Genomic DNA, 18,237 nt, shown 5'->3' with positions numbered 1-18,237 from the left:
ATACGAAACCGGCGTTTCACGCAGACGAATTCAGTTAACGGCAATCCGCAGCGCGTAACATCGGACAATTCCCGAATCAAATACAAAATTGGCTGCATGGAAACCAAGCTACCGAACGCACAGCGGGATACCAGTTCATCGAGTGCCTTCTGCGAAATTCGCCGTCTCGAGCGCAGAACGAATCCATTGTTCTGAATCATATTTATAGAAGACGCTTTCAGGTACGCGTGGTGGGCAAATAAGAGATTAAATCGTCGCCACATTTTCTAATGATCACCAAATGTCATTGCTACGAACGCCGCGTAAGTAATTCTGCTAACCACGCCATTTCGGAGTGAATAGAGTACGCACCGTATTTTCGCGAGTACGAAAGCTAATGACACCCAGCGTCGATTAGGATTCGAATAAGCGCGATTTAAAGATTTCGCAGGATTATTATCGACTTTCTGCGCTGCCGCATCGATTTAAAAAACGCATTCGGACATGAAAATATCCAAATGATGTCGGATATTATTTTGACTATTCAGCGGATTTAACTTATTGCCATACGTCCATAGACCAGACATGATATAGACGAGCTCAAGGCGTATGTTCAGATACATTTATCGTTATCATGCTTTGCGAAAAACAAATTTCATTGAATCCACTCGGGAATATGTAATTGAAATAGATTGCGCACCAAATTCCCGTAATTTATTGTCAATTACGGTGAGATAACAAGTCATCACCGGCGTCGGACTTACGGCCGATGTGACGAAGGTCACAGTAAAACCGTAGCGACACAAAAGGCGCGTGTCGCGTTTCAAAAATAACACCAAACGAAGAAAACCGATCCCGCTCCATTGTCGAGCGGTGAAATTCGACTCGGTAAGTGACGTACCGCGGTCTCGAGTGGCTATACACAGACCGGCCAAATTTGCCGTGAGAAATACGGCATCGAAAAGTCTTCAGAACACGCAGCGAAAGTCGACCTTGTCTCGATAGAATTTCAGAAAGTATCCGCGCTGACACTTCCAACACGCTCGTGGCGACACCGCAGATTACATTTGATTACTTCCGGTAATAGGACGTTTGAAACACAACCGATTCCAAACAGCTACTTTCCGCTGAGCGAAACTAGACAGCCACCTGTATAGTAAAACCTACAACCGTAGACTTTCATCGAGACGGGCAATACATCGCAGGCCCGCGAAAAAAACACCCGCAGCTGCGTTTACTTTGGCGATAACAGACCGCATCTATATATTAATTTTCACGGCCCTCCGTTCTTTTGAACTCCGATAACTCATAACTATGTATTATCGTAACTTTACACAGAAAAGGAGTAGTCGCCTCATATCGAAATGCAGAGATAGCGTGAAGAAATTCCGTCGGACAAGTTGTTATTAGCTGGCGATAAATTTACGAGAAATCAACCTGCCACCGCACGATTAAAAAGTCGTTCGTTAGCGTAGATCGCGTACTGATTACATAGTATAAGTTATCAATACAGAAAATCGCGTTACTGCGTGTTGTTTGCAAGCAGTTAAAATTTTCTCAGACTAAACGAAAGAAACTATCTCCGACGTGCCCATATTTTAATTATGTGTTCGTCAAATCAATAATTTCGCGGCGCAATGGTTCCGTTGATAAACTCCGGGACGGCAAATTTAGTTTATGCTGGACTACATTCAGTCCGTCCGCCTGCCGGCAATTGAATCGATCCATTCGAACGTATCTGAAATAATACCCATTTGGACAGGAATTTTGTAGGTATCTTAGGAAACCTATCGTCTAACACGACATGAGTCACCACCATTGCGTCAACAAACAACTACGGAGGATGACGCGTATTCGCGTGCTTTTGTGTCTGCACAGAGTCGGCTGGGTAAATCAATTACAATTCCACCGACCAAGTCACGTCGGAAAGCGCGTTTGGAGCTTAAACTGGTGAAAAATTGAAGAGGCAATAAAAATATTTCCGGTAACAAGGCGTCACGTAAAATCGTGATGGCACACATTAAATTACATCACAATGCCCATTATGTGAAATTTTGGACAGTAACAATGTTTTTGCCAAAAATGGAAGGGGCGGAAGCGGTCTTCAATCCCCCTTCCAAATTTATACTTGGGATTTGTGACGTCATTTCACTACGTCACAGTGGTTGCATGACGTCATTTCATTGTTGAAAAATTTCACCCCTCTCAAATTTTCCTTAAAATAGAAGTATTCTAGTTGATAAACAGAGCCCTTGGCGAATGAATCCTTCTCAAAGTGACTTTACACTCATTTTGACCTTGTGACTTGGCTATGATCATGGATGAAAGTCTTTTTTCAGGATGCAGACGGAACAGCATATGAAAATGTGGTTTTGTTAGAGATACGGTGACATTGAAAGCGCGCATGAGTTCATATTCTCAAGCTAATACTACACAAGTACTCCCTGAATTGCGTTGCAGTCTGAAATCTGCAGGAAGGGGAGGGCAAAGAAGTCATAGACTCTATTCTGCTCCTACCTTAGAAGCAGTAGTTGGCTGCTTGTTGAGGAATATACAGTTTGCGACCAATTTTAGAATACAAGGAACCGGAAAGGAAAAAACCATAGGTATAAAAAAAGATTTGTGTTGCCTTAATAGTTAATATCATGATTTCCTTATGAATTGCCTGATTGGAATCGCTGGCCGTTTTGCCTGATATATCAGGTGAGCAGCGACGATTTTCCAAGTTGAAGTAATTTAATAAAAAATAATCAAAAAATAAAACATAGTGTGGGCACAGGACACCAATTCCATACAGGCGTACAAGTAGGCGATATGAAACTAGTAGTGCAATAATAACGAAAATTAGTACTTAGCAAATTGATAATAGTAAAAGGTAGAGAAGAGATGATCAAAATCGCCAAATGTAGCAATCATATATCTCAGTAATCAAACTGATACCTGATACATCTCTTCAAAGTAGTCGATACATGCAGTAAAATTTCTAAAGTATATCTACATTTTCATTTTTTGTATTGAAACTAGTCAATCCTGTACCATGAAATAGGGCCTATACCTAACCAAACTGTGTTTCAATATGAAGCATTGTCTTCAATTGCATCAAGATACAATAAAAAGATCTTACTAAAGATGTTATAAAAGGCACATTATTATTCATAATATCAAAGAACACAGCATTGGGCAGCCGAAGTAATGAATGATTTCTGAAACAAATTGGTTTGACAAATGCATGAATTCAAGGGATTGAATACACTACTGCTTACCGCCGTTACCGGCACAATTGCATTATATAGAACTGCATCTAAATCAATGGGATAGCCTAACAAAAGTCGATACAGCAATCAGAAGTGTACTGTACTACTTTGAAATAATGGCCAACAAGTCGTAAGTATAGCATACACCGACAGACTTTGCTATCGCTGCGCGGTTGTTAGATTCTATTCCAGATCCTAGTATAGCCTAAACCGATTTATCCAGAATACCGGACTTGAAACATGCCCATTAGGCCATTAGCTAAATTGCCACAATCGCGTCACGGTACCAGTAGGCCAATATAGAATCGGTGCCTCGTGCACACCAAAAATACTATTCACAGAACACAAGTGTGACGCTAGGAACTGTCTTGGCACAACAAATATACTACGCTAAACGTACCGGGATTTCAATTCGGCCAGTAGGTAGCATACTATGTGCTGCACCTGTACCAGAACTTGCAATATTGATGCTTTTTACTGGAATTACGTTTTTCAGTGGGACTACTCTCAACCAATCTGTATCCTAGCTAGATTGTCCGCGGACTCATAACTGAAACTTGCTACGCCGAAGTGCACCTGCTTCGCGAAGTTCCACCGCGAACGCGAACACAAATTTTCATTTCAGACACAAGATCGCATGTCTCGTACCTACCATCTAGCGGAATAACAAATACAAATGTCACAAACTCACAATCAGTAATCCTCTGCCATTATTGTCCTACAATCTCTATACACTATACAGCCATAAACAAAATTAGGACCAACGGTATATACTCACTACTCGCATTTTCTCTAGTCTCAAAGTTGGTCTTGGTAATAAAACTCACTGGATATTTACCACAGACCGTTGGAAGATCATCTTGACATAGACCATGAATATTTTCAGAAAATGCATGAAGTCACCATAGAGAGAGAGAGATTTATTTATTCGTCAACCGGAAATCAGTCATGGTTTTAAAATGCTTCTTTCTGGCAATGTATAGTTACCCATAAATGCCCTCAACATTGGATGCATTTTAGATGGCCTAGCGATAACATTTTATCTCTGCTCATGTAATGCACTGGAGCGTGACCTGCCTGCAATGTTTTTATTTACAATTTGCTTCTTCAGTTTTGCACCGTCCCGACGCAGGTGCTTGCAGATTCATGTTTCAGGATGAGCGTGACTGAAGAGGCTTGCGAGGATGACTACTTCGTAATGGACACTGTCGAAGGCTCTGTAAGAGAGCAACAGGCCGTGCAAGTACCCCAGTCGAATCGAAATACAAGAGGTTTGTATTGAACTGCTGTTAAATGTGACACTGTAGCCAATCTATATCATTATTCATACATATGTAGGCAATATTCTTTACATTCGATACTGTATCTGAGGATGAATACGGTGCCTAAGGTTTAGTAATGCAGCAACCTCATTGACATGTAGTTGTTATGATTTCAGTCATGATATTCAAATTTCTCATGAAATTGTCATCTATAAAAATTTACAATTTTGTAAAAATTTGAATGTTTGTGGGACACAAATGGAACAATCGATCCGGCTACCTGCAATTCATAGCTGCAATATGCTGCATACATACCTTTCTCGTTCTATTGTCAGATTCAGTTACCATATCTTCAATATTGCAGCGCCTGTCGAAATTCTTTTGGAGTTTCTCGAAATTGCAATACATCAAATTCTATACGTGAAAAGAATATATCCAGCTCAGTCATTTCTCAGAAGGACAAAATACAGCGTCCCCGTGCACATATCAGCGCATCCTGGATTGAATGATTACATCACTAGCACACTTTCGTCGCTGACCAGCGTGATGGAGCAGGTAACTCGTGAGTTTACCAGAGATGCTGAAAGTGGTCATTGTAGATACTCGAGTACGAGTAGAAATAATGTCATAAATTTCTAATCAAGTATGAATAGAAGCAGTGATTTTCAAAGTATGACACAACTACTTAGTACAGAAGTAGTATATCACAGGTCTGCCAAGTACTCAAATAGATTGATGAAGTAGTTGGTGCCTTTTTCAAAACAACTCAAAAATTACAAATGGAAATGGGTACAATGTTCAGTGTTATAATCTGTTACTGTCATACAGGGTCTGCATCACTCAGTTGCCACGGAAACTTCAGCCGCTTCCCTCACCCCCAACCCTATTATCCTCCACTGCCAACGTGTCATATGGGAACACTGGTTTGTTATGAAGCTTAGACCGAAAAAGCGCCAAATTTCTCTCACAACCACTGTTCCCTTCAAACTGCGCGCGCGCAATTGTGCAGTGCTGACACGGTCTCTGCCCACAGAAAATCTAAGCTCCACACAAGAGAGCGGAAGCGGTGACCTGTTTTTATAGTCGTTAGGCACGGTTGTCCAAGGGACTGCATAGTGATTTAGTGACTGTGCGCAGACTCCTGAAAAATTAGAGGGCACATTGCGCAAGAAATTCTATCCAAATGCTACTTTCCACTAGTTAAAATCTGAAAAGTAGGACATGCTCGCGAGTCCCAGAAAGGTGCTGATCAGAGTGAATTGCGGAGTGCGGCTTGAATCAGGGTTGAATATCTGTTTCACAACGAGCTGAAAAAACTCTTTTGAAACTCCGCCCTCGCCGACGCCTTGTTCTCCCTCAAACTCGGCACACAGTTGCAATCAGACTCGCACCGGCAATCAGTTCAAGCCGCAGCAGGGCGTCATATATCACGCGTCCCGGCGAATTTTTAGCCGCAACCAGGGGCTTGCTGTCATGTGGCTAAGAATGCCATCAAAAATTGTTGCAGTGACTGTAGTCTAAATTCAAACCTCTTGAGTAAGTAGTGGAAACAGCGAAAACACACTTTCGTACTTAAAAAAGTGTCTTCGTACTGTCCACATCTGTGATTTATCCACTGGGTGGCGATGTGCCTCATGAGCTACTTTTGCGTTCAGGATAAGATATCGCAAGTCTGTGTGTTGATAAACGATGCAGAAGTTCCAGTGGAGAAGTACACCTTTGAAACCAATGTGGTTCAGAAAGACGATCGGTATGCAAATGCATTGATAGTTTTTATATGTTCTCGAAGACTAAAAAATTATGTTAACAGAAGAGAAGCAGCAGACTATGTGAAGGTGGAACAATCGTTAAGGTCTTGCCTACTGAAGATTCTTAGTAATTCCGTGCTTACGTCCGAATGTTCATCACAGAATAAAACTTTTGAGGTATGTACTCATCCATTTAGACAGGCTGATAAAGTCGACAATGACCAGACGTGTCAACGTTCGTATTCGAGTCAAGTACAAATATAACATAATCCTTAAATTACTTCTCAGTTACGATTGGAAGGAGCAATTTCCAGGACTTGTCAAAACTACTATGAATGTGTTCAGACAAGTAAATAGAGGTTGCATAGTTTTAGCAGTTACTTGGACGCGGTATCCTCAAAAATTTCGTCTTTGCAACTAACGCTGTATGATGTCTGACACTACATGAAGTACATTATAGGTGCAATTTATGAAAATATATTCAGTTACTGTGGTACAGGAGGTATTCCGATTTTTTGATGACTCGACTTGACTCGAGTCATTTTTTCAAATGCGTAAAATGACTCGACTCGAGTCAATTTGTGTATAGACTTGACTTGTACTCGAGTCATTGTGCATGACTCGAACCAAGTCATATGACTCGAGACTAGGACGGCCAAGATACACATTTCATCGTAATTTAAAAGAATAGTAAAGTCACCACATTATTGGTACATCCTCTATCAGTCTTGATATTTGGAAAAAGGACCATTCGAGCAGAGTTGAAAAAAGTGGGTTTAACTGGATTGAACTCAAAACTAAATTCAGTGAACACAATGACTTGGACTTGAGTCTCAACATTCACTCGGACTCGACCCTCTACTCACTGACTCGGAGTCATGGGTCAATTGAAAATGACTCGGATTGACTCGAGTCAAAACTATAAAAGTGACAAAGCTTGTCGTGACACTTTCACTCATGAACGTCAATGCATCGCAAAACTAATTTCTACTTTACAAAAAAATCTAAAGCAGCAGTTCCATGGAACACCAGGGGTTTCGCAGTTTTCCGCTGGAATCAAGACACGCAAAACTGATTTGATTTGTGATAACATGCCATTATTTGTTGCGGGCAATTAGTAGTAGACCAGTAGTAGAATTGCGAATGCCGTCATTTGTAGTGCCGCACGCAGGGGGATTTGGTTACGATGTTGATGATGCACAGTTCAACGAGTATTTTTTAGCAAGGTGTTCGATTCTTGTTTTTGTGACTAGCAAATATTTGAAGCTCCGCGTAGGCTTGTAATTTAGATTTAGCTCACTTATCCAAAGTAATGCCTAAAAAACTGAAGTAAAGTAGAAGCGGCAGTATGTCTACTTGAGTACTCTGACAAAAATAGAAGACCGTCGTTGCTGACCACCTCTTCTTGTGACATTGTAGTGCCGTTGATTGCGAACTGAAAAATGAGATCTCTTTCGCCTTGGACAGATTTTGATCGGATGCTCAGAAAAATGCGAGCTGGAACTGAACCTCGCCCGAGACGAACGCGCCACTAGGTGGGTTACCGTTGACGATGCGGATTTTCGAGGCAGTCTTCGAGCGAGGGAACTGATTCCAGTAAAGTCCATAACGAATTCAACAATTTTCAATATGCAACTGATTGCGGAGCGACTGAGCGGTGCATGAGAAATTTACGGGTGCAATCTTCGATGATGTAGATTTCGGTGGAGCGTTCCAGTTTGTCAGATTGGAGATGGTGTATCGAGATCGTTCCAGGGGCAATAAACTCGACTTGCATTTGCCTTCAACACGAACGGAATTGTGACTCATATTCAAAACCACACAAGCTATGCTTGAAAATTTCGATCTGATTGTGAGTCGACAATACAACTCTGACCACCGACACTTAATTAAATGCGTGAACACGCTGAACAGCTATGACTCATACGACTCCACTCGGTCTAAAAGTGTGGCATTTGGAATAACGTCATTCCACTCGCTTTGAAATCTTGAGTTGAAATTTTGACTCGAGGTAATGACTTGAGCTTGACACTGGTACCCCGAAATGGTGCAGTTCCAACCATATTTTCTGTTCCTGACACTATATGACCAGCAAATGATGATATCATGATCCATAATTTGCATTCCATCTCAAAATATTGACAATCTCGAGATCAAGTACCGTAGCTTTTAGACACCTGTGTTAATTGAAAAGCTTCGGTGAAAGGCGTAGGAAAGCGACTCATTTTGTCTATCTACCTTTAATGTTTCAAGGAACGCACACTTATTGGGACGGGGTCCCGTTATTACCTTATCAAGTTGAAATAACCTGACAATTGAACAATTATTTCGGTAATCGTAAATTGGGTGGTGGAACCTTGCGATCCCCGATCTGGTCGAGCACGTTCGTAGTTTTTATTCTGTGGAAACCAGTCATGGCTTCGGCATTATAAATAAGCCCTTTCTAACTAACCAGACTAAGATGTTCGCTGTTCTTGATTGAATTCCAGACCAGCGTTGTCTAAAATTTGAATTTATTCAAAACAGCAATTTCTCGCCTAGCATAATTGTAATAATAAAGAAGTGTAATTGTCATAATACAAAAGTAACAAACCAAAACCGGCGGGAAAGCAATACGATAAAAGTTTACTGCATAGAATGAATGTGGGTGGCACTTCACTTTTGCAAGTAACTGTATCACCTCGGAGTAATCAGTATATATAAAACTCTATAGATGGTAAAATGGATGGAGACAATGGTGACATACGAGATCATTAATCATGGAATGTTAAATCCCTTGAAAACTGTTATGGCCAGCCATTATACGGACATGCCAAAACGCTACAGACTGATGTTCTTTATAGTATCAGTTTTCTTGACAGTAGGTTCCGGGATTGAAATACAGGCTGTAAGGCGCAATAGATTGGTTAAAAAGTATTCACACATATGAAGAAGTTGAACATAATTTGTACTCCAAGGATCACAATATTGCATGCAGACTAATTGAACTTGAAAAAAATAGCTTACTTTTATGGCAGAGATAAGTCCTAACTTTAGCAAAATAAATTATGGATAAGCAGCAGTAAGCAGATAAAATTCCTGAAACACATTTAAGTAGCCATGCATTGTTCTGGGCCGGCCAGATAAGGTCTCATTGTCAAATTTGTACGAAAATATTTGGCATACAAAAGGTTGCGACCCATGGGCCCTGATATAGACAATAAATAATAGATAACTGAATGAGATATCACATTATATTACACCTCTTTACTGTTCTGGGAGGTAGTAAAGCTACCCTGGTCGCCTCGTCAACCACATTCTTCAGTCCAACCTGTAAACCAACACCAAGGTTCATACTCGAAGTATTTCAAGTCAATGCAGTTGGCCTAGAATCCATGCGTACCATTGTTAGTGCAGAGCACTCCAAGTATTTCACAGCTTCCAGGTCCTTGGCAAGTCTGACACCATCTTCTTGAGAAATGGGAGTTCTATCATTCTTCAATAGATTTTCAATTGTAGCGTTGTCTTCCCGTAAATCAGTTTTTGTGCCGACAAGAATGAATGGAGTGTTGGGGCAGTGACTTTGTACTTCTGGAATCCACTAAAAATGATTGCAACGCCTTAAAAGTGGCCAACCAAAGAAAAGCTCGAGTTGATTTTTTTCCTTTACCACTATGTGGTCAAGTGACACTACTATATCTTAGTGATATATTATTTACATACTTTTTACACTTTGGAGTTTGTATTATCATGAAAACTGGTGAAATGGTCCCTGTGTCACAGTAACTGAATATATTTTTGAAAATTTATATATTTATGAGTATATTTGTAACGTCATTTTGATTTGATTGGGGAAACCCATCCTGCAATTTTAATAGTGATTCTGACATGTCTTGGAAAGGATGTTTTGAACATTACTTGAATTTCTACTGCCCACTTGGCCGTCTCTACAAGTGAATACAAAATTTTCTAGCAAAAAAAAAAATCAAAAATTCACTGGACGCGAAACACATTTTCAGTATCTGGAAGTGCAATAGGAAAATGAGAATGTATAATAGTTTTCACCTTCTCTGTGATATTTTCAAATGACGATGGATCGACAACGGAAAAGCACATCAGAAACACATCCGAGCGAGGGTAACATAACGGTCTCAGTCTCTCGTACTCGTCGGTACCTGTATTGACAAAATTCAGCTAGATAATAGAGAGGTTTCATATGTGTTGGATGTGTTTAATATTGACATTGATTGGGTTTGTCAAATGTAGTCGTGGTTAATTGACAAAAACTAATCAAGTGAAATTCTACAGTTTACTTGAATTAGTGTAATAGGGGGGAATTAGTGTAGTGATGACGATAAGTGCGTTCTACCCGGCCTGGATTCGATTCTTTGTTGGAGGTTTATCTGGGCTCTTCTTCCCCCGCATCCAGCTGTCGCGGCTGCTCTCGTCGCGATTAGGCAGTCATGCAGAGAACAAAATTTTGATAGTTGTTGACATATTTCCTTCATAACATCGGCTGACAACTATCTAAAGTTCGTTCCCTGCGTGACTGCCTAATCGCGTCGCGCAAGTGCGGCGGTGAAGACATCGTGCCATGTAGCGGGTTAAGGAATGATGTGCAGCCACAACAGCTGGAGCGCGAAGGTGCTGTGAAAATTTCAATAAATCGCGGCTCCATTACCATGGCGTTCTAAAGGAAATGGCTGCGGCCAAGTTTTTCGTTTCGCCCTGCAATTTGAGACCACATAATTTTTAGAGCTCAGTGTCGCTTTCAATAGCAATGTTAACTACTTTGGCCACCTTTGACTACAGACTGTGATTGTAAGCACGTTATTACCAACCTATTGTACTCGCAGCAAATTGAAACGCATCTTACCCCGCACATCCAGCAATCGAATTCTACACCTTCCCCCTTCGCACATCACCGTTGGGCAGTAATTCATGCCAAGAACCTGCATGAGCAATCGCATACTTGACTTATGCGAAAAACAAGAACACTAGTTTGGCGGAGCTTACAGATTGTGCCACTGGTACATGTTCCAATGGAAATTTATTGGTACAGTAAGACAGCACGAGACATGTCTTACCGACAGCTTCGTCCCCCACAAGGACGCACTCGGCACTGTACTCCACACAGGTGGTCGAAGTAGTCATTGTTGGTACTCAAGCAGAACTAGAAGAAATACTGTGGATTTTCGCTGAACTACAAGTAGAAGTAGTAAATTTTAAGACATGTCTATACTGTTTCCAGTGGAAGTAGAAAATCGAGGTCTCAAAAATATTCAGGTGAGTAGTTTTCAAAAGTAGAGTTGCTACAAATAATGATACTATATATACAATATACACAGGCGCAATCCTAGAAAACACCGTGCTGCAGGGGCTAATTTCAAAACTGTGACGTGCACTTTTGTAACCAGCCTAAAATGAATAGTGGTGCTATACAATAGGTCAAATACAAAGTTGTATTCTAATACCGTCATAGAGCCTGTGGTCAGATGCAGCCAGTTCTATAGAGCTATCTCACGAAAGTTTATGAGCAAACCAGTTATCAATACTGGTTAGTATCAATGACATTTTTGTAGCATAAACTGACTGAAAAATATGACATTTGTGATAGAACCGATTGATAAAGAATTTGAATGAGGCCGGTGTGTAGTGAGGTATACATGACAATTTTACTTATAAAAATGACACAATCCTGTCGGTAGAATAATTTATATCTTACAAAATCAATGAAGTAGCTTATCTCGCTTTAAATTCTGTCAAAGCATAAGTGTAACTAGTCAAAATATACTTTACTAAAGGCTCAATCAGAATAAAAATTGAGAGTTATTAGACATAGTGAGCACAAATAACATCACATTGTCCAAAGGTGTGCTTACTGCATATTACCCGTTTGCTTTAACGCCCAACAGTTATTCATTTTAACTGATCAGGGAGACCCTAGTCTTCTAAATCAAAAACTTTCTCTCTGGTCTTTGTAAGTTCATAACATACAGGCTGACATAACTTGTTTGCATATCTTGTACAAATTACCATTGGTGACACACTACACAACATTGTTGAGCCTTATTATCTAGTGTTGTGCATGACAGTGTGGCCTATTGAAGCCATAAAAAAAATATTCTACTGCCGTGAGTCGATGAAATTATTCTCATGTCACTGCAAGTTTCTTCCGCTCACCACTAAATATCCATCTCCGAAAAGGCAATATCCTTACTGTTAGTCATGGACTTGTGGCGTCATTCACAGGCTTAAATTTATCATAGGCCTACTTGAATTTACCAGGTTGCAAAAAGTTCCAACTCACAAGACATTCTCCGACTGTAAATTTTGACTCTGGTCAATTACACAATGTCAAGTCGAGTAATGGTGTGAGTCTGTGAAAGGTCGAGTCCAGGTCCAAGTCAACAATACGTAAGTGTTCAAATCTCAGTTATCAGCCAGAAAGGCTGGGCACAATGATTTGAGTAGGCCTACTCAACTTTAGAACGATTCAAGTCAATTCAGCATTTTCATAATATCACCACAAATTGATATGGTCGCAAGTGCTAAATCAATGTATGGTGTAATTGTCCATCATTTTATTTGCAGTTGCACGAATGCAAGGTATTTGAAATTTCCCAGTCCGACATCATAATCATTGGTACTCGAATACTCGACTCACACTTTTACACATCTCTTAATAAATTGTAGGTTCAAGAAATACCTATGTATATTCGATTAACTAACTTTTGACTGGAAATACGCCAAGGGCTGGCCTTTGAATTTACACTAACTGAAAAAACAACTTTACACCACAATTGTGAATCCGCCTGAATTTAACTACCCGTATTTCATAATAACAGTGTTGTTAAATCGGTGCAAAACCGTTGCTTCATCAGTTATTGTGCCAAATATTCCCCATGGTAATAAAACAATTCATGCTATGGTATCAAATAAATCATGTTTATGGGCATAGCGGAGTAGTTATATGCAGTGTTGGGATCAAGTCACTACCTTCGAGTCACGAGTCATTTCGAGTCATTGCACATTTTGACTCGAGTCAAGTCAAGTCAATCGATTTTCGAAGGTGACTCGAGTCAAGTCAAGTCACTTGATTTTTGGAGGTGACTCGAGTCAAGTCGAGTCAAGTCAAGTCAAGTCACGAGTCAAGTCACAATTCGAGTCAAGTTGCCTTTTCGAAGTATGAGGTATGGTTACGTCATTGCATTTTGCTAGCTGTCAGAAACACAGATTGAGTGGTCATTGATTCTGGACTCCTGAACGAATATAGAGTTAAATATAAACGCCAGAAGGCGCTTTATTGCTCACATATACGTGGAAATGCTATACTATGTAAGAAATAGCATAGCCTCGGATTATAGTTACCAGCCAAAATAGAGAAACGAATTGATAAGATGCAATACATTACCCAGTTACAAATTGATATCATACAATTCCAGCCTGCGCCAATGGTTGTGGACTATATAAATAAACTATATTGGAATTCAATTTCAATAAAACAGAAGGTTTGGCTAAGTTAAGAACAGAGAACAGAAATAGACGTACAAGTTTACGACAGCGTAACCTGTAAGCTTCGATCACTTCGTTTGCGATCAATTTATTTGTGTGAGTACAATGGAGGCTCAGTACAACGCACTATCATTGAATGATTGGTCGCTCTCACGGTTTACAACAGCGTTTCGCGTACAATCCGGACATATGCAAGACACAATGATTTTTATCGACATCGATTGCTTGATGACTCGAAATTGACTCGTGAATTTTGCTCCGAGTCACGAGTCAATCCACATTTCTGATACGCCGAGTCAAGTCAAGTCAAGTCATTTTAGCAAAGTGACTCGAGTCAAGTCAAGTCACACGAAAAAGGTGACTCGAGTCTGACTCGAGTCAAGTCATGACTCGAGTCATCCCAACACTGGTTATATGTTGACTTGACGATAGGCTTACCATATTTTGGAAATGTAAAAAGAGGACACTTTTTCAGAAATTTCAGACATGCAAAACTGGAGAAGAATTTTCAAAAACCGGTAAATTTTTCCCACTTCGTGATCGGTTGACTAAAAAAAAAAAAAAGGTCATCTCTTCCGCTCAGAGCTCAAAATATCGTTTTTCTCTCCACATTGCCAGGTGGATGACTAAAAAAAAAGGTCTTCTTATCGCTCAGAGCTAAAATCACCGCTTTTCCCTCCGAAATACCCGCCGGAGCTTCACTTCTGCGCTAATTTGCGGCATTTCACTCGCAATTTCCTCCAAATCTGACCTAAATTTTCAAAAAAGAGGACAAAATCTCAAAAAAGAGGACAAAAGGGCGTCCTCCGAGGACACTTTCAAAAAAGTCAAAAAAGAGGACAAATCCTCTTAAAAGAGGACGTATGGTAACCTACTTGACGATTTCCCAGGCGTCAAATCCTGTCTGCTTAACTGAATCTGCTTTTGGACTCCGCAAACTTCCTGTATCGATCTTGTATTCGCCGACAATCAAGCAACTCAAATTGAATAATAAATGTGAACTTATGATTTGCTTTGAGAATACTAAGATGCTTCAAGCGCGTTTGCAATAGTTCTTACTAGTTAAAAGCAACGGAAAATGAGAAGAGATAGACGAGGACAATATATAGCTCAAGCTAAGAGACAGGTAAAACAGAAATCAAATCGAATAGTATGATCAAAAACATGAAATACAAACAAAGAACTGCAGTTAAATTGCAAACTGATTTCCTAAATACCTGTGTAGTCTCATCAAATAAAGGGTAAGAAATATCTTGCGCAATCACAAACAATGACTCTCCACTTGGTTTCCCAGCAGCAAACTCCGTAGATTGGATTTCAGGCAGGCAGTTGAACAATGAAAACCTTGTTGCATTTTGAGCCATTACTATAAACGGAAACATCGTTTCGCAAAATGAATTTTGCAGGCTTTTTCGTTAAAAAAGTTACGGTACTGAAAAACTATAGTGTACGGAAGAATTGTAAATTGTGAAACCACAGCGCCGACAAAGCAACAAGTCGCAGTATTGCGCCAACTTTGAATATACAAAATCGCATCACAGATGACTTTCGCACTCTTCAGTCGCATGTTGCATAATATGCAGCCTTTTTTGTACAATTCATTTAGGTCCCATTCATTCAGTTATTCGTATGATCAGCAGAATACATACTGTAGTGAGAATTGCACCTTAGTAATCGCAGCCATCATGTTCAACTGCCCATCAAGTTCGAGTCACCCATGAATGTATCTATTCGAAGAGTTCTTCAAGGGTATAGCAGAATACCAACGTGTTGTGAATCCACAATAGCACTGAAGTACCAAGCTCAAGTGGCAACTTTGATTACAAAATATTTCATCACAGAATTGCCCACGCTTCTCTATCCAATAAGTGTATTGAGATCTTCAAAGGTGTGGTAAGTACAATAATTTTGAAACATCCTGATGGCAAACGAGTCTACCCTGTACACTGCACTACACTGTAAAATAGCAAAATGTTACGGTAATCTTCACAGCTCTGATCAAAATTCCTTGAATTTCTACTTCACGTCACTCTCTGTGTGATGGTGATTATAATGCCAAGTAATACTGCACTCACCATGACAGCCCTTATCCGCCACTGAAATTTAGTCAATCCTGGTTTTCCGTCAGGATAACGCAGGTCATCGACGGTCACTTGAATAGAGACATCTGGACCGAGCCCATTTTCAGCAGTACGTTCAAATATGTCGTTGCCTGGAATATCGAACAGGCCAGCTATATAGTGAGAAGGTCCAGTAAAGCCAGTATGTGGGGGTAGGGTAGCTTTCTGCTTTGCAATAGATAATCTTCGATGTGACATTGGCCCATATTCGAATGTTATACGGACGGTGCATGACAAGGATTGAATAATTTAGAATTTTCGGTGCCTCATACGAAGGGTGTTCAACTTTGCATGAGAATACTCGGTTGTGATCATAACGAGAAAGAGACTCTATTACCAGGTCTCTATGAGAGTCATTCAGATAGGTTTTAAATGCGTTAACCGTCACGACAGTGTCTGATCCCGTCATTGATGTTGTGCCATTCATCCATGTCAGTTTTGAAGCTGGCTTCCCACCGTGACTGGAACATCGTGCAACAGTTGTCTTTTTGTACTCGGTTAACGTGGAGCTTGTTATAGCAGTCAATTCAGGAGATTTTGTCCGGACAAAGCTTGATCTACCAGAAGAATTAATACAAAAATTATCAGTTTAGTCATCATAACTCGAACATTCAATGTAGGAAGTTCTGAAACATTCACCAAGTTCATTAAACATACAAAGTGCTGAGTTCCGAAAGCCGAGTTAATTATCGCACATCAGTTTAGTTTATTATTAAAAAATCGCATCTAATTAATACACCACAATATATACAATGATAAGATAGAAAGGGGTCAAAACGACTTGGAGACACCCACCACTTGGGCCTAGGCGATGCAAAGGAAAGTAATAGAAGGGGGAAATTGGCAGCCAAGGGGCAAAGTGGTTAGCCTTCTTGCAAATATTTGTTACCATAATATAAAATCCCAAATTAAAGAGATGGAAACCAAACATTTTGAAGGTAGGCCTACATATAATAATGTACAAGGCGGCGATTGTTGCAGCTGCTGGCTTCAGTTCACTTGATCCTTACCAAAGCTAGTGGTCGGCTTTGATCCATATCAGATTTGAGAATAATAAGAATTTGATTGGATTATTTGATCAGCTGAGTCTAGTTTAAAACAAAACAAATGATGCATGAATTGTGCTCTTTAGTCTTTAGTGTATATAAATCCTTTTTGGCCAGGCTTTCGCTTCATACGCTGCAATAACTCAAACATTAAGTGTACCAAAAAATCTTTGTTCCGACATCTCTCCACACGACTCACTAGTCATATTTTTCCCCTCCAATGTTTTAAGACTTGTTCCATAGACTTCAATTTTGCTGCTAACCGGTAGTTCTGTCTCAACTTCTCAAGTTTTTTCATCAATATGTCCATACGTGCCTTTGTCGAATTGGAAAACATTTTGGAGCTTTGCTGGTATGAAGCCTGTAGATTTAGTTTACTGTATGAATAGTCATGTCTTGAACCGAGTTTCTGACGGACTGCAACCAAACAGTTGGATGACAAAGTATATCCTTCTCTCCGATGGCCCGATGGGGAGTATTGCTGCTTTAACTGTGTTTACTAATCATCAATACCCTTGCCCTCGCTATCAGTCCTGACATACTCGACACTCCGACACTCGATACTACAATCAAACGTTTTGCACACCACAGACCGACTGACTTATTGGAATGATCTAGTGAGCAGTCATATTAGTGTTGAGAGTTGTGAATCTTACTTCTAGTTACGTCTAGATCTATCTCCTCTCCTGTCCTGAGACCTGACTTATCTCCTGTGCATACAATACTCCTTCTTCTACTCCTATACAATCCCCGATTTTATATCATCTTTTTAGGTACCGGTAACCTCGGTGTATCCAATTGTTGCCCTGGTCTGGAGGGACCGCAGCCTACCTTCCCAGGTTCAGACATCATTGATCATGGGACGTCCAATGTGCCTATTTATTCCCCTTTTCAAGGTTTTGTGCTATTTATTATTCCCTATTTTATAATCTAGTTATAGAAAGAAACACAGAAGTGTAGCCAAACAGACCACTGAGCTATATAAACAAAAACATTGGATACGCTTCAATCGTCTCCACTGGAGACAACATTGAGATCCGAATCCTACTATAGAGACTATGGGACCATAGCAATTTACAACGTAACTTCAGAATAATGCGAAACAATAACTTCATATTGTTAATTTATTCGCTAAAACCTAGTGATAGCCTGCCTGAGTGAGTTTGAGTACTGACCCCACTGAGCTATATAAACACTGGTACACTGGTACTGACCAGAGATGAGCGGATTTGAAATTTCTATGTCCTAATCCAATCCAAATCCGAAGCTTCAAATCCAAATCCAAAACCATATCCATAACTTTTTCATATTCAAGTCCATGTCCAATCCTAATC

At 40.1% G+C, this 18,237-nt stretch overlaps 2 protein-coding genes across 4 annotated transcripts; one reads left to right on the top strand and one right to left on the bottom strand.

Annotated features, from left to right (window-relative positions):
* The first annotated feature begins 4,255 nt into the window (after positions 1–4,255).
* LOC145437156 (mitotic spindle assembly checkpoint protein MAD2B-like) lies at positions 4,256–8,154 on the top strand. Its single transcript, XM_080314328.1, has 5 exons — positions 4,256–4,504; positions 4,860–5,050; positions 6,151–6,245; positions 6,306–6,420; positions 7,711–8,154. Exons 1-5 carry the CDS (start codon positions 4,390–4,392, stop codon positions 7,906–7,908), a joined length of 714 nt encoding a protein of 237 aa, XP_080170454.1. The 5' UTR covers positions 4,256–4,389; the 3' UTR covers positions 7,909–8,154.
* A 585-nt stretch (positions 8,155–8,739) lies between these two features.
* LOC145437157 (cdc42 homolog) lies at positions 8,740–17,883 on the bottom strand. Of its 3 annotated transcripts, XM_080314331.1 has the most exons (6): positions 15,813–15,946; positions 11,239–15,103; positions 11,099–11,174; positions 10,288–10,397; positions 9,626–9,823; positions 8,740–9,553 (listed from the first exon to the last, which is right to left on the bottom strand). In XM_080314331.1, exons 2-6 carry the CDS (start codon positions 11,374–11,376, stop codon positions 9,470–9,472), a joined length of 606 nt encoding a protein of 201 aa, XP_080170457.1. In that variant the 5' UTR covers positions 11,377–15,103; positions 15,813–15,946; the 3' UTR covers positions 8,740–9,469. The 3 variants fall into 3 exon arrangements, with proteins under 3 accessions (XP_080170457.1, XP_080170455.1, XP_080170456.1); XM_080314329.1 differs by lacking the exon at positions 11,239–15,103 and having other exon boundaries at positions 15,813–17,883; XM_080314330.1 differs by lacking the exon at positions 15,813–15,946 and having other exon boundaries at positions 11,239–15,305.
* Positions 17,884–18,237: the final 354 nt, after the last annotated feature.

Source organism: Botryllus schlosseri, chromosome 4 (genome assembly GCF_051294905.1).
Source record: "Botryllus schlosseri isolate E-star chromosome 4, Bs_hap1, whole genome shotgun sequence".
NCBI lineage: Eukaryota > Metazoa > Chordata > Ascidiacea > Stolidobranchia > Styelidae > Botryllus > Botryllus schlosseri.
The sequence above is the reverse complement of the archived record's forward strand: the minus strand, read 5'-3'. Positions and strand labels throughout refer to the sequence as shown.